Genomic DNA, 16,489 nt, shown 5'->3' with positions numbered 1-16,489 from the left:
ACCCAATGCTCACGTGGGTCTACTGTGTGCAACGCTTATCGTTTCCACAACGTTTAACAGGAGTAGCTTTACTGGGCCAGATGTTGCCCAGATGTTGCCGAGCCGATGCTCCGGCCCTGCCCTGCACCTCCTCCCCCCCCCGCCGGCCACTCACCTGCTGCCCCGGTTACCGGGCGGCCCGGGGTAGCGCCGGGCGGTGGGCGAGGCCCGGCCGAACACTCCCCGCCCCAGGAGACGCGCCCTCCTCTGCTCTTCTCTCCTCTCGCCCCCCTCCCCCCCCCCCTACAACGGACGTAAAGTTCGCTAAAAAAATGTAAAACTTGAAAATTATTAACGCAAAGCAAGCATAATTAAACAAAGTAACTCCCATTTACCTCCTCACGCCCAGTACACGGACAATCAGTCAGTCAGTGAGTCTGCCACTTCTCAGCTTGACAACGCATGCTGGTAAGTCCAGGACTTTCTCACTTCTCCCGGTCCCAGGCTGGACGTTTGTGATTTCTTTTTAAACTACTAGCTATTTTTTTTGGCGCCTTGCTATTTGCTCTCATTACATCACGTGGTGAAGTCAAAAGGAGATTCAAAGACTCTCTTTCAACATCTCTTAAGACTTTGAACATTGACATACATCACTGACACACAACTGCTGAGTGCTGACATCAAGCACAGGATCGCTCTGTTTGGTGGACCCACAAACAAAGTGGCCCTTGCTCGTTTCAGGACGGTAGAATGAAGGAAGCAAAGAAAAAGGGAGAATCTCTACGTTCAACAGCCAGAGGATGCCAGTGCATCTCTACACCTCTGTCACCTGTGTGCAAGGGATGTTCAAGCCCAGATTGGTCCAACTACCAATTCTGTAAACATGGCAACACTTTGGATATCACGGTCTTAGGTGAGAATGAACCACAAGCAACAACAACATAAAGTAATGCAGCAGGGAATGACCCAATTTGGCCCTTTGGCCCATTGTGTCCAGTACCAACATTATGCACCATTCAACACTAGTCCCATTTCCCAGCACTTGACCCTGAATTTCCCAGGCCATAGGATTGCAAGCTCGTCCAAATACACTTAGAAATTATCTGCCTACATCAGCCTGTTCAAATCAGGAACTTCCTGATTTGAACCACCCTCTGGCTAAATAAAATTACACAAATCGTCTCCAAATCTCCTACAGGCAACCTTGAAATTATATCTTCTATTAAAGTTTCATACTATCTACCCTATCTATGCCCCTCAAAATTGGAAATTGGAATTTCTACCCTATCTATGCCCCTCAAAATTGAGGTGTAACAGCCATGTCAGCACCTCTTCTTCTTCTTCTTCTTCTTCTTGCGTATGGCATGCACAGCCTAAAGTTGTACGACAACTTTTTTTTTTTTTTTTCAATTCAACTTTATTGTCATTGCACAGATACAAGTATAGGTACAACGAAATGCAGTTTAGCGTCTGGTCATAGTCATAGTGCAAGATAGGAGGGAAAAAAAATACAGACAAATACAGAACAAGCATACATTAGAGTAAGAAGAGTACTGGTTAACAATGTGGATGGAGAGACCAAAGATATCTAGCGACGGGACTCCGAGTTCAGCAATGTAAGTGTGTTGTTGAAAAAGCTGTTCCTCATCCTGCTTGTTCGAGACCTGAGGCTCCTGTACCGCCTCCCTGATGGGAGGAGGGCAAACAGTCCATGGTTAGGGTGAGAGGGGTCCTTGATGGTCTTCCTGGCCCGTCTCAGACACCGTTTTCGGTGGAGGGCATCCATGGCAGGGAGCGGGGCACCGATGATGTGCTGAGCGGTTTTCACCACCCGTTGTAGTGCCTTCCTATCCGCTGCGGTGCTACTGCTGTACCATACCGTGAAGCAGGTGGTCAGGATGCTTTCGATGGTACAGTGGTAAAAGTTGGTCAGGATCTGGGGGGACAGGTGAGCTTTCTTGAGCCTCCTCAGGAAGTAAAGGCGCTGCTGCGCCTTTTTGATCAGTTTGGTGGTATTGTTCTATTTGATCTTATTTGATTGTGCACGCCGGGTTGATTGCATTCGTCGAAACAGGGCGGACCACGTGAAGGTTGCAATCTCCAACCCCCACCATGTCAGCACAATGACATCAAATTAAATTAATCCCGTCTGTTTGCACGTGGTCTGCATCTCTATATTCTCATGCCTGTTCACGTGTCTTGCAAAATGTCTTAAGAATTGCTTTTGTTCCACAAGGATGTTACTGGGACTGGAGAGACTGACAGGGGCTCCCCCCGGTGAAGGAGGCTGAGAGGTAATCTTATAGCGGTGTCTAAAATATAATTCTACCACTTACTCTGGCAACATTTTCTAGGCTACTATCACTCATTAAAAATAACTTGCTTCGCAATTCGCCCTTAAATTTCTCCCCTTGCCTTAAACCTTTGGCCTCTAGTGTTCGATATTGCCAACATAGATAAAAGATATTGACTGCCTATGCAGTCATAATTACCATAAAAAGAGGGCCTTGCTTCTTTTGGGAGCCATTTGCAATGTCGTTTGTACTTAGTCTGATCTCCGTGGCAAGGATTTCCTGGTGACAAATTTTCAAAACTACATGTGCGGCGCTCAAATGACGCGCAAATGGCGCGCCGACGGCGTACGGGCGGTGCATGGTTACGGATGTTGACGCACGGTGATGCATAATAAATTAGCATTGGCAATGTTTGTGCGTCACCGTGCATAACCGCGCTATACATACGCTGTCAGTACGTCAGCGTAAAGCATCAGTACGTCAGCGTGCGCAAGGGATACGTCACGCGGGTGGCACGCGCGGATTTTGAGCGCGTCAATGGGGCACTCCAAAACCCTGGGGCGCTGCGCGTTACCGCGCGTCACTGCATACGCCACCACGCCTGACCACGCGCATGTCACGCGCGCGTCACGACGTGCCACCCAATTTTTAGGATGCCACGTAAATGACGCCCGTGGGACAGGCCCTTTAGATTCTGACTACTCAGAGAAATCAACCTAGGTTTGTCCAACCTCTCCTTACATGCCAATATAGGCAACACACTCTAATACACTCCAATATAGGCAACATGCTGGTGAACTTCTTCTGCACCCTCATAAATGCCTCAACATCATTCCAATAGTGTGACAACTGCACATGATATCTCCATTCCTTTATTAGTTGTGATCCATCATAGGGTTTGAATAGATTAATTTCAAAAGTCCAGTCACATAATTAATCATTCATCCTATAATATTTCATCTATGCCAAGGTTTAGTTTAAGGAATCTTTATCACGCTGCCTGCTCTTATTTTGAGAGAATTTTTTTGTTGACTTAGTGAAAATGTACATGCAATTTACAAATCTGTAATAGTAACCTCAAATTCTTCTATTCCTGTTTGGCATTTCTGCTAAATAATCTATTGGCAATCTTGCACACTGTTACATTTTATCACCGACTGTTTATTATAAGATTTGTAAAGTTATATTAGGCATTTTAATAGGGGGCCCGATGAAAGCACTTTGTGGGATACTTTGACTGGAATGCACCAAGAAAGATTTTGTTAAGAAAAATAAGACGGAGATACAATTTATTTTGTATTCCTATTATGTTAGTTTCTTTTGATGTAGTGTCATATTCACTTCCAATAATATGAAACCAAATTGCAACAAATGGTATTCCACATCACATTGATCTGAGCTAAACAGTTATTCTTCCCGAGTGTCACTTTTTCATTTAGCTGTATTGTGATTTAAAACTTTGTCATTGTATTCGCTCTTGAGCTGATCCATTCTTCTTAGTGAATTCACATTGTGCTTTGCATATTTTCATCGAAACATAGATAAAGACTAGACTAAGTGGGACCCGTTGGGTCCCAGCATCATACAGGAGGGCTGGTCATCCAACGCAATATTCCACCATTACTAATATTGGTGGCCAGTTGGGGGGGGGGGGGGGGGCTTTCTGGAGCGCTAGTATGGGTGTTGTGGGCTGAAGGGACTGATTTCCAGAGGGCTAGTATGCAAATTGTGCGCCAAATGGATTCTTGGGCTGGCGTCTCAGTCAATCAAGCCTGTTGTGCTGGCAACTCAATCACTCACGGCTGGTGGGCTGGTAGTTGACTCATGGCTAATCCTTGAAATTCTATTTCAAGCAGGGTATAAGGCCACCAAATTCAAGTGCAGTTTCTTACCACTTCTAGCAGGGTGCAAGGCCACCAAATTCAAGTGCAGTTTCATACCATTTGAAGTAGGGTGCAAAGCCACTAAAGACAGCGAGTCGTGACCTCTCCCTCCTCCATCTTGCAGAGACTGAGCCACACCCACATTTCCGGGTTTTATAACGCCTCCCCCCCCCCCCCCCACCGGAAAAGGTGTGGCTTTCATGGAGTGATTGACAGGAGAGAGATTCTCAACATTTAAAAAAAAAATAATAACACTTTTATTTTTCATTGATGGGAAGAATTCTCTGCACCTGAGTAAGATGGCCAAAAATCACAGCCGTAAGTGGTAGCGTTTTATCTAAAATCAATACACAGTGCAAACAGGAAGTGCATTTACAGTAGTGCCTTTCAACTTCAAGCCAATGCACGCAAGCCACCATTTGCAGTAATAGTGCCTTTTAACTTCAAGCCATTGCATCCAAGCCACCATTTGCAGTAAGTAGTGCCTTTCAACTTCAAACCACACCCAAGCCACCATTAGCAGTAAGATGTGCCTTTCAACTTCAAGTCAAAGCTCCCAAGCCACCATTTGCAGTAATAGTGCCTTTCAACTTAATGCCAAAGCACCCAAGCTACAATTTGCAGTAAGTAGTGCCTTTCAACTTAATGCCAAAGCACCCAAGCCACCATTTGCAGTAAGTAGTGCCTTTCAACTTCAAGCCACAATTTGCAGTAAGTAGTGCCTTTCAACTTCAAGCCAATGTACCCACGCCCCCATTTGCAGTAAGTAATGCATTTTAACTTCAAGCCATTGCACCCAAGCCACCATCTGCAGTAAGTGGTGTCTTTCAACTCAAGCCACACCCAAGCTACCATTTGCAGTAAGTAGTGCCTTTCAACTTCAAGCCAAAGCAACCAAGCCACCATTCGCAGTAATAGTGCCTTTCAACTTCAAGCCAAAGCTCCCAAGCCTCCATTTGCAGTAAGTAGTGCCTTTCAACTTAATGCCAAAGCACCCAAGCTACAATTTGCAGTAAGTAGTGCCTTTCAACTTAATGCCAAAGCACACAAGCCACCATTTGCAGTAAGTAGTGCCTTTCAACTTCAAGCCACAATTTGCAGTAAGTAGTGCCTTTCAACTTCAAGCCAATGTACCCACGCCCCCATTTGCAGTAAGTAATGCATTTTAACTTCAAGCCATTGCACCCAAGCCACCATCTGCAGTAAGTGGTGTCTTTCAACTCAAGCCACACCCAAGCTACCATTTGCAGTAAGTAGTGCCTTTCAACTTCAAGCCAAAGCAACCAAGCCACCATTCGCAGTAATAGTGCCTTTCAACTTCAAGCCAAAGCTCCCAAGCCTCCATTTGCAGTAAGTAGTGCCTTTCAACTTCAAGTCAAAGCTCCCAAGCCACCATTTGCAGTAAGTAGTGCCTTTCAACTTCAAACCAAAGCTCCCAAGCCACCATTTGCAGTAAGTGGTGCTTTCAACTTCAAGCCAAAGCACCCAAGCCACCATTTGCAGTAAGTAGTGCCTTTCAACTTCATGCCACCATTTGCAGTAAGTGGTGTCTTTCAACTTCAAGCCACACCCAAACCACCATTTGCAGTAAGTAGTGCCTTTCAACTTCAAGCCAAAGCAACCAAGCCACCATTTGCAGTAAGTAGTGCCTTTCAACTTCAAGCCAAAGCAACCAAGCCACCATTTGCAGTAATAGTCCCTTTCAACTTCATGCCACCATTTGCAATAAGTAGTGCCTTTCAATTTCAAGACACACCCAAGCCAACCAGGGGAGGGGGAGGGGGAGGGGGAGGGGCTTTCTGGAGCGCTAGTATGAACCATTTTAGAACCAATAGACATTTTTTTTGCAAGCTTTAGAACCAATAGACATTTTTTTGCAAGCTTTAGAACCAAGTCATTTTTTTTGCAAGCTTTAGAACCAATAGTCATTTTTTTGCAAGCTTTAGAACCAATAGACATTTTTTGCAAGCTTTAGAACCAATAGAGACATTTTTATGCAAGCTTTAGAACCAAGTCATTTTTTTGCAAGCTTTAGAACCAATAGTTAGAAACAATAGTCATTTTTTTGCAAGCTTTAGAACCAATAGACATTTTTTGCAAGCTTTAGAACCAATAGAGACATTTTTTTGCAAGCTTTAGAACCAATAGACATTTTTTTGCAAGCTTTAGAACCAATAGACATTTTTTTGCAAGCTTTAGAACCAATAGAGACACTTTTTGCAAGTTTTAGAACCAATAGAAACACTTTTTGCAAGCTTTAGAACCAATAGAGACACTTTTTGCAAGCTTTAGAACCAATAGACATTTTATTGCAAGCTTTAGAACCAATAGACACATTCTGCAAGCATTTTAGAACCACTAAGGGCACTTACATTTGAGTAGACATGTGTTCAGTGTTATTCACAGCTCAGAGGAACGTGACCCTCTGCCTTCCTCCATCTTGAAGAGACTGTGTGGCACACCACTTCCTGGTTTTATAGTCCCTCCCCCCTGCCACCAGCGGGGGCAGCAGAGAGAATGGGGAATTTTGTAAAAACATTAATATTTCTGTCATTTTTAATCGACGGGAAAAATCCTCGGCACACATGAGGCGGAGGGGGGCTCTGAGCAAGGTGGCCAAAAATGATGGCCGTAGGTGGCGGCGTTCTCTCGGAAATCGCAGCACAGGTGGCCAAAACCGGTCAAGAACAGACTTTTAGTAATATAAGATAGATAGATAGAAGATAAATAGAAGATATATGCAGCAACTTTCAATGACATCTGAGAAAAGCTCTGAGCTTCAAATTCAATTTCACTTGAAGTCAATTAAGAACATTATATAGTATGTTTGCATGCAAAATATTATTAAACAAAGTCACCTGTAGCAGCAGAGAAAAATAGTTGGTTCAGAAATGTGTTTCTATGGACCAGTCCCCACATTCCAAAACCTTACCCCTAACACTACGGGTATTTTCCATCATTCACTCCTACACTACCCCACGCATTACACTACCCCACTCTTACACTACCCTTTGCCTCACGCATCTCCAACCAGAAGCAAGAACAACAATTGATATCCTACATACAACAACAAAAGCTGGATTTTTGGCACAGCCACCTCATTAGTTCCACTCTTCTGTGCTTTTCCCTGAGCCTTGCAAATTAATCCTATTATATTTTACATATATAATTCTGCTTTGAAAGTTTTGCACAGGGTTATTGAGATATTTTATTTCACATTTGGTAAAATGTTGGTGGAAAACAGAAACCATGTTTGATTGGGACAGAGCTACCAGCCTTGGAGGGCATCTACCACACGCGGTGCCTCAGGAAGGCCCTCAGCATCCATAAGGACTCATCACATCCCTGCCACGGTGTGTTTCAACTACTTCCCTCCGGCAGACGTTACAAGGCCTTCTACGCCCGAACCTCCAGACTCAGGAACAGTTTCATCCCAAGAGCTATAGCGGCTCTGAACCGGCCCTAATGAGTGCCCCCCCACCCACCCCCTTTGGACAGTCTCCCTCAGATGGTCACGTCAATCAATTCAGCTTGTTTATTTATGTATTGTATTTATTTACCTTTCTTGTACATCAGTGGAGCTGCACACTAAATCTCGTTGCACTGACGTGCAATGACAATAAAAGATATATTATTATTATTATTATTATGATTTGTGTGAGTCTCACAAACCCAGCCAACGAACTTCAGTTCAATCTAAATACTTGCGACTCTACCTACTCCCCACCCACCCACCAACCATCTTAACCATAACCTCTCGCTCACTCTGTTAAAACCTACTCCAAAACTGCCCGCTTTCTAGCGCACTGTGTTTTCATTATGAAATAAATTGCTTTTATACGTAATACTTCCAGATACCACAGCAATTGATTTAGAATGTGTTGTTCAAAGGTTCTTAAACATGTGGGCACAGAGAATACATATGGACATTTGTTTCACAATAACCTAATACCAAATGGCACTCATTAAGAATTTCAATGTTCTAATATTATTCCATATTCGATTCTTCTTAAATCTGTTTTGTTTTACGAGTGGAAATTCACCTGTTTCTTACACAAAGGGTTGCTGTCAATAGCCCAGATGCATGTTGCCGCAATATAGTCAAAGCAGTTAATTATACAAGCCAAGACAAACACGTTATTCTTGTTGGTTTAGTAAGCAGTTGTGAATATTGATCAAGCCATGCAATTTCTTATATTAAGATTCAAGGTACCACTTACCCTGTATCATCAGACAGGGCTGCTGTAGGACTGTATCTACAGGACCAAATATAAAGAACACACAGAATATTTACAATAAAACATGAAATACATCCAAATGCATAAGTTTGAGATTTTCAAAAATACAAAATGATAATTTCCTTGTGCAACAGATGTGTAATGTTGGACTGGTCCCTGGTCCAGAGAATCCTCAGTTCCAGGGGCAATTAGTTCCTGACATTTCAAATTCAAACCCTTTTTACAATTACAGTGATATTCTATTATATACTACCAAAGAAAGCATATAAAAATGTCTCCAATCATATTTAATTTGCTGGGAACAAATACTTCCAATTGGAGAATCATCTTCAGAAGTTCAGTAAATTCCCAAGGTTTCCGCAAATACTAATGACAATAATTGGTAACTCACAAAGATACCTCGAGAAATCTTTATGCTTGCTTTTCTTGCCCAAACTATCTAATCAAACACCTCTAATATGAAAGCTAATTTTAAACACATTTTCTCCCTTTTAATGCTGAAAGTTGAAGATTATATTATTGCTCATTCATTGGTTTAAAACCAGTTTCAATTGTTGGTTTATGGGTCAAATGGATGACCATATTCTTTAGAATGACATGTCCTGACTTATGTATCATGTACAACAATTGTAAAGAAATAAAACATGCCCCGCTGAATAACATACCAGTCACATATTTTTGGAATCCAAAAAACCCGACCAAGCAACTAAAATAATTATCTGACTGAAATCTTAATTTTGTTACCCCCCACCCCCACAATTACTGCCTGATATGTTGAGTACTTCCAATGTTTTTTTAATTTTTATTACATTGAAACAGAATTCCATTTGACAGCAGGATTAATGGTCAACATATTTAATATTGAAAAAAGATCAGAAATGTATTTGCAGTGATGTATTTCACAGGTAGCACCATGACCCTTTGGGAAAGATACAAACCAAAGAGAAGAAAGGAATGTTGGGGGATTGGTGGGGGTGGCAAGGTGGTGCAGCGGTAATGTTGCTGCCTTACAGCGCCAGAGTCGCGGGTTCCATCCTGATTATGGGTGCTACCTGTACGGAGATTGTATGTAATCCCCATGGTCATGTGGGTTTTCTTCAGGTGCTCCGGTTTCCTCCCACACTCCAAAGACCTATATGTTTTTAGGTTAATTGACTTTGGTAAAAATTGTAATTTGGCCCTTGTGTGTAAGGATAGTGCTAGTGTATAAGGATTGATGATCAGCACGGACTTGGTGGGCCAAAGAACCTGCCTCCACACTGTATCTCTTAACTAGGTTAAGAGATACAGTGATTTAGGTGATTTAACAAAAGATATTTGACAGCAATAACAGCATTTATCATGCTGCAAGACATGAAGGATATCAGGTAAAAGGTAAATAAATGAATTAAAATATTTGTGCTGACATTTAATAGTAATCTTAAACACACAGAAGCTAGTTAATTTTCATTTAGATTAATCATATTTATAGTTAATTTCATAATCTTAAGAATTCATAATTTGGGAATTCTAGGTGCACTGATGATCAGCTGAAGTTGAAGCATTTGGGTCTTATTTCCAAAGGTTCACATTAAAATTACATTTTACTGCACCTTATAGTGCATGTGACAAATAAATTTGAACCTGAACGAACTTAAATTAAGAAAATTAAGATTTTGCTAACAATAAATTAATAATACGTAATATTTCATAATTTAAGAATGAGTCTATTCAACAAATATGCTGTTATGGAAAGATTGAAACATTGATATGAATATTATCAAGAAAGTTTGTAAAAATTGGACTAACAATCTGGTTATTTTTAGAGGTATGGAGTCACAGAATCATGCAATATGGACAACGGGTCCTTCAGCCCAACTCATTCATGTTAACAAAGATACCCCATCTCAACTTGTCCCATTTACCCATGTTTGGCTTATATTACTCTGAACCTTTCGTATCCATGTACCTGGCCGAGTGTCTTTTAAATGTTCCTATTGTACCTGCTTTAACTACTTTATCTGGGAGCTCGTTCCATATACTCGCCACCCACAGTATGAACATGTTGGCCCTCAGGTTCCTATTAAATCCCCTCTCACTTTAAACCTCACGTTCATGATTCCCCTATCCTGAGGGATTCACCCCATCTATTCCTCTCATAATCGTATACACCTAATTAACGATGAAAATATTTTCTAAACTACTGCGAACATTGCACTTGTACATCGTTCCAATGTTGTACACAACAAAATAATGAATGACTTAAATTACAAAAAATACATCCTTCACAAATGTTGCAAATATCAGATTTTACTGGAATGATTTAGTAATAACCAAACAAGGAAAACAAACAAATGGAAAGTGCAAAACAGTGAGTTCCGTATGTAACACATAAATGTTTTGCTCTTGCATTCAAAATACGTCATGGAAACTTATTTTAAAGCAATAACGAATGAATTCAAGAAATTTAACTAATTGCCACTACTTATGAAGCTGCAAAGGACAGTGCAATGCAGCCAGCTTGCTTACCATCCCTTCCACCACCTTAAGCATCCATTCTCTCCACCACTTCAGCAAGTGGCAGAACTACAGGCCACAATACAGCAATTTGTCAAAGGTTCTTTAGCAGCAGTTCCCACACCCAGAACTTCTATCAGTATTAGATAAATAAGAGCAATCTCCATTCTGTCACATAGCATCTGACTGAGAAATATATCCACCTTCCTTCATTGTTGGATCAAAATCTAGGAACCCATTAAACAACTGTACCCCCCCCCCCCCCCATAAGGATCACAGTGATTCTCAGCAGCAGCTCACTAGCAGCTTTTTATGACCTCTCAGTAAATAGATCGTAAAATAATCACAGACATGTAGCCCAGTCGTAGACAGTATCTTGAATCAAAATATTTTCTTTAAAAAAAAATTCTACCTGGTTACATTCTCTTTCAGCACACTGCTCTGAAATGTCTCTATAAATAACATATCCCCTATGAATAATCAATTTGCTCCTCTCAGGTGATATTAGCTCACACCTGTGACTTATTTTTCATCTGAAGTACAAATGTACATATGTATACCACAGAAATGCCTATCTTTAAGGAAGATAAAGTAGTATTGCGATCACAAATCTCTAGCGGTTCATCTCTACATTTTATGCTTCAGAAATGTTAATTAAATCTATTATAGCAATTAGCAACAAACATTTTACTCTGGATTCTATATGTAGCATTTACAATATATGTAGCATTTTCCTTTTTGGGTGCCAATAAAGAGATATTTAAAAAAAAGAAATAGCATAGCAAAAGGTTAAGGCGATGATTCCATGCAATTAAAATTTTAAGACTTCTCATACAAATCATGCCCCCACCTCCGCACTAAATGTGGATTAAGACTTAATGAGCTATTATGTCAAGAATGGCATTTCACTGTCATCAAAAGGATATAAAACAAGTTTCAACAATACAATTCAACAGCCTTAATGTGTGCATACAGACCAAGACAAACTTAATACAGGTGTTAAGTTCTATTTATTTCAACGTAGGCATTCCCACACAAGTAATTAGATTGCATTAGTGCATTTCAAACTCTCGGACAATGGCAAACTGTCAGTTCATAAGCAAAACAAATAGCTCACGTCCTTTGAGATTCATCCTCAGATTTTCTCCTTTTTTTCGGTTCCCGCTCAGCTTCTTTATTAATTCCGCTCAATTCCTGGTCTTGCTGTGAACTGGGGACTGGGAGAAATTTGTTAAAGGAAGCACTGCTCTGTTTGGCGGTGTCTCTTATCCGACGACTCATCATGTCGTCCTTCTCCACATCCGGGATTCCCTCCTCGTCATCTTCACTCCCTTCGCTGGAATCCTGAGCGTTTTTGTTTATAGTTACTGTGTGGGCAACCAGGACAGGAGAAGGGATCCTTGGAAAATACTCAGCTGTGCAAGTATCACTAAGGAACGTTTCTTCAGGTTCACAACTATGGAAGAAGAGGTAAATTAAACAAAGAAGGAACGAACCAACTCACAGAAAGTAGGTAACAACAAGATTCACAACTTGGTCAAGCAAGGCAGAAAATTATCATTCACGCTTATAATTGATTGGGTTAAAGTTTCTGAAGATTTTAAAATTCTAGAAAACACTAGGTGATTCTTTAGAAGTATTTTGGAAGCTTGGGTTCAAAAGGTGACCAGTAGTCTATGGTGAAGCTAGGCTCTGCCTGGGTTCAGCAACACTTACACTTGCATCCATTGCACCAAGCATATCTTCAACACCCTGGCTGTGCTGCTGATCCACTTCAAGAACAATGTGCCCAGCCAAGCCTGAGGAGGTGGGCACCTGACAGCTTCACTCCCATGCCATGCTGTTGATCCCCCTTCAGCCCCTCAGGCCAATGAAGGTGTACAATATGCTGGCAGAGTCGGCCTCTCAGCCATGTTCAACCAGTGCAGCATCTGCTCAGCAGTTGCCACCATCCCAACATCCTTGAGGATTACATCCAATGTTTGTACGCATGCATACAGGGCACTGGGAGGAGGCAGCCACCAGATAGATACAACATATCTTTTATTCTGCCCACATTGCCTAATGGGCTCCTGACCGAGGTCACCAGAGCTAAAATGAGTCACCACCCACATGATGTTCGAGACTAAGAACGAGCCCCTCATCCACCCTGACATTGCTCCTGAAAGCAGCAACCACCCAGAACCTCCCCCACCCACAGGCGTTGCACATAGCTGAAGTCAGGTTGGGACCACAAAGCCCATTGAATTTGGCAAGGCTAGACAGGCCAGCACGGGGTATCTCCCCCCTCTTCTAGCTCCCCACTAACGCAGTAAATTAGGAGCTGGTTTTCGGTTGATGGTATTATGTATGTTTCTACAGCTGAAATTTAGCTACTGCTGGCCCGGCTCTGTAAACCTAGTAGAGGAATGAAGGCCTGAGGTGTTGGCTGCAGAAGGTAGGTGCTTGTTATGGCACCCCTTGTGTGCCAGAGTAGCAGCAGTAGTCTTTTGGACTCTAGTACATTTAGCCTTTCATTGATCAGTTGCAGGTTCTTTGCATTCTGGCCCATTCCAACGGATCCTGGCTGCAGCCTCCAGCTTTACCATTCATAAACTGTTATCTTTGGCCAAGTCTTGGATAAGAACTATAAGAAAAATGACTCTCCTGTCCAATCATTAAATTCAGCAGGACCACTACAACCCCAACTCTGCCACATTTCTCCACATTGCCAAGTTCCTGCGCTGCACAAATAAGAGGGCCATAATTATTTTGCATCTTCTGCAAGTTAGATTTATTTCTGACCATTATTAGACCAATAATTTTCTTTAAATTTGACCGATTTCAATGAGAATCACGGCAGAAAGAGTGTCGATAGCATGGGAAAAGTAGCACAGAAGCAGGAGAAAACACACACAAAAACTCATGAAGGATTAATTAGAGAGAGTTAGGAATATAATTTGTTTAATTGAACAGAGGTTAAATTATTCACGGTGCTCAACTGCAACACTCAGTTCTCAATACAAGATAAATATTTTCATTATTATCCAAAAGGTTTTTGTGGTTAGTAGATGTTATGTAGCCACAATTGAAATTCAGTTACATGGAGACCTGCATATCGATTGTGCAAATATTACTTTCTTACACTTGTGCTGTACTCTGTTTTAGTTTACTTACACAATGTTATACCCTTCTACTCTAGCCAAATCTGTGTTGTTTTTAGCTTCATATTATGAAAATTACATTTTTAGTAAGTTATCATTTGGAGAAGTATAGGCTGGAATTATTGTTGTGAGAAGGGGAAAGATTTAATAGGAATACAGGGAGCAACTTTTTCACACAGGGTGGTGGGCCTATGCAACGAGCTGCCACAGGAAGTAGTTGAGGCAGGTGCAATAACAACATTTAAAATACATTTGGTACGGTATATGGATAAGAAAAGCATTGAGGGATATGGGCCAAATGCAATTAAATGGGACTAGCTTATATGACTAGCGGCAACTTGGCTGGCATTGGTGAGTAGACCAAAATGTCTGTTTCCTATGACTCTTAGATTAGTTACCCTATACCAATACTTTCCTGGAATTCTAATCTAATAGCTATACTGTAAAAACAGATCACTCAAAGTTGTGCAGACTCCTACAAATATTCCTTAAAATAAGATGTAAAACTCCAGCGTACTAAGACTACTGTAAATATATACTCATATTAGAAATGTCCATTTACTCTTGTGACGAGCAGATATTGCAACATTATGGGGGATAGATAGATAGATAGATAGATAGATAGATAGATAGATAGATAGATAGATAGATAGATAGATAGATTAGATCGATCGATCGATCGATCGATAGATAGATAGATAGATCGCTCGCTCGCTCGCTCGCTCGCTCGCTCGCTCGCTCGCTCGCTCGCTCGCTCGCTCGCTCGCTCGCTCGCTCGCTCGCTCGCTCGCTCGCTCGCTCGCTCGCTCGCTCGCTCGCTCGCTCGCTCGCTCGCTCGCTCGCTCGCTCGCTCGCTCGCTCGCTCGCTCGCTCGCTCGCTCGCTCGCTCGCTCGCTCGCTCGCTCGCTCGCTCGCTCGCTCGCTCGCTCGCTCGCTCGCTCGCTCGCTCGCTCGCTCGCTCGCTCGCTCGCTCGCTCGCTCGCTCGCTCGCTCGCTCGCTCGCTCGCTCGCTCGCTCGCTCGCTCGCTCGCTCGCTCGCTCGCTCGCTCGCTCGCTCGCTCGCTCGCTCGCTCGCTCGCTCGCTCGCTCGCTCGCTCGCTCGCTCGCTCGCTCGCTCGCTCGCTCGCTCGCTCGCTCGCTCGCTCGCTCGCTCGCTCGCTCGCTCGCTCGCTCGCTCGCTCGCTCGCTCGCTCGCTCGCTCGCTCGCTCGCTCGCTCGCTCGCTCGCTCGCTCGCTCGCTCGCTCGCTCGCTCGCTCGCTCGCTCGCTCGCTCGCTCGCTCGCTCGCTCGCTCGCTCGCTCGCTCGCTCGCTCGCTCGCTCGCTCGCTCGCTCGCTCGCTCGCTCGCTCGCTCGCTCGCTCGCTCGCTCGCTCGCTCGCTCGCTCGCTCGCTCGCTCGCTCGCTCGCTCGCTCGCTCGCTCGCTCGCTCGCTCGCTCGCTCGCTCGCTCCTCGCTCGCTCGCTCGCTCGCTCGCTCGCTCGCTCGCTCGCTCGCTCGCTCGCTCGCTCGCTCGCTCGCTCGCTCGCTCGCTCGCTCGCTCGCTCGCTCGCTCGCTCGCTCGCTCGCTCGCTCGCTCGCTCGCTCGCTCGCTCGCTCGCTCGCTCGCTCGCTCGCTCGCTCGCTCGCTCGCTCGCTCGCTCGCTCGCTCGCTCGCTCGCTCGCTCGCTCGCTCGCTCGCTCGCTCGCTCGCTCGCTCGCTCGCTCGCTCGCTCGCTCGCTCGCTCGCTCGCTCGCTCGCTCGCTCGCTCGCTCGCTCGCTCGCTCGCTCGCTCGCTCGCTCGCTCGCTCGCTCGCTCGCTCGCTCGCTCGCTCGCTCGCTCGCTCGCTCGCTCGCTCGCTCGCTCGCTCGCTCGCTCGCTCGCTCGCTCGCTCGCTCGCTCGCTCGCTCGCTCGCTCGCTCGCTCGCTCGCTCGCTCGCTCGCTCGCTCGCTCGCTCGCTCGCTCGCTCGCTCGCTCGCTCGCTCGCTCGCTCGCTCGCTCGCTCGCTCGCTCGCTCGCTCGCTCGCTTCGCTCGCTCGCTCGCTCCGCTCGCTCGCTCGCTCGCTCGCTCGCTCGCTCGCTCGCTCGCTCGCTCGCTCGCTCGCTCGCTCGCTCGCTCGCTCGCTCGCTCGCTCGCTCGCTCGCTCGCTCGCTCGCTCGCTCGATCATGATTGAATGGCAGAGTAGACTTGATGGGCCAAATGACCTAATTCTGCTCCTATAACTTGTGAACTTGTAATGTGTACATATTTCTTTCTTTCGGTCTTCGCTGGCAAAGTCGGTCCGCACCAAGAACCAATGGGTCAGGCATGTACCTCCATTTCCTGTCTGTTGGTTCATAAAATGGAAATATTGACCCAAGTGAAGCAGAGAATTAATTTGATCCTAGGCTAATTTACTCTCCTTTTAATAACATTCAATTGATTTGTATTGAGAGTAAAGAAATGAGTTTCTAGACCCAATTCAGTAACAAACTG

General features: G+C 44.3%; 1 protein-coding gene across 16 annotated transcripts in view; it reads right to left on the bottom strand.

The window, feature by feature from the left end:
* Positions 1-16,489, bottom strand: part of limch1 (LIM and calponin homology domains 1) — a 359,063-nt gene that overhangs the window by 69,652 nt on the left and 272,922 nt on the right. For 15 of the 16 annotated variants that reach the window (XM_033027735.1, XM_033027743.1, XM_033027771.1 and 12 more), the window contains 2 exons: positions 12,008-12,346; positions 8,377-8,412 (listed from right to left, as the gene is read on the bottom strand). In XM_033027735.1, the coding sequence (XP_032883626.1) occupies positions 8,377-8,412; positions 12,008-12,346 (375 nt within the window). The remainder of the gene's footprint in view (positions 1-8,376; positions 8,413-12,007; positions 12,347-16,489) is intronic. The other variant, XM_033027815.1, reaches the window with a different exon arrangement.

Source organism: Amblyraja radiata, chromosome 1 (assembly GCF_010909765.2).
Source record: "Amblyraja radiata isolate CabotCenter1 chromosome 1, sAmbRad1.1.pri, whole genome shotgun sequence".
In the NCBI taxonomy this organism is placed as follows: Eukaryota; Metazoa; Chordata; class Chondrichthyes; order Rajiformes; family Rajidae; genus Amblyraja; species Amblyraja radiata.
The sequence above is the reverse complement of the archived record's forward strand: the minus strand, read 5'-3'. Positions and strand labels throughout refer to the sequence as shown.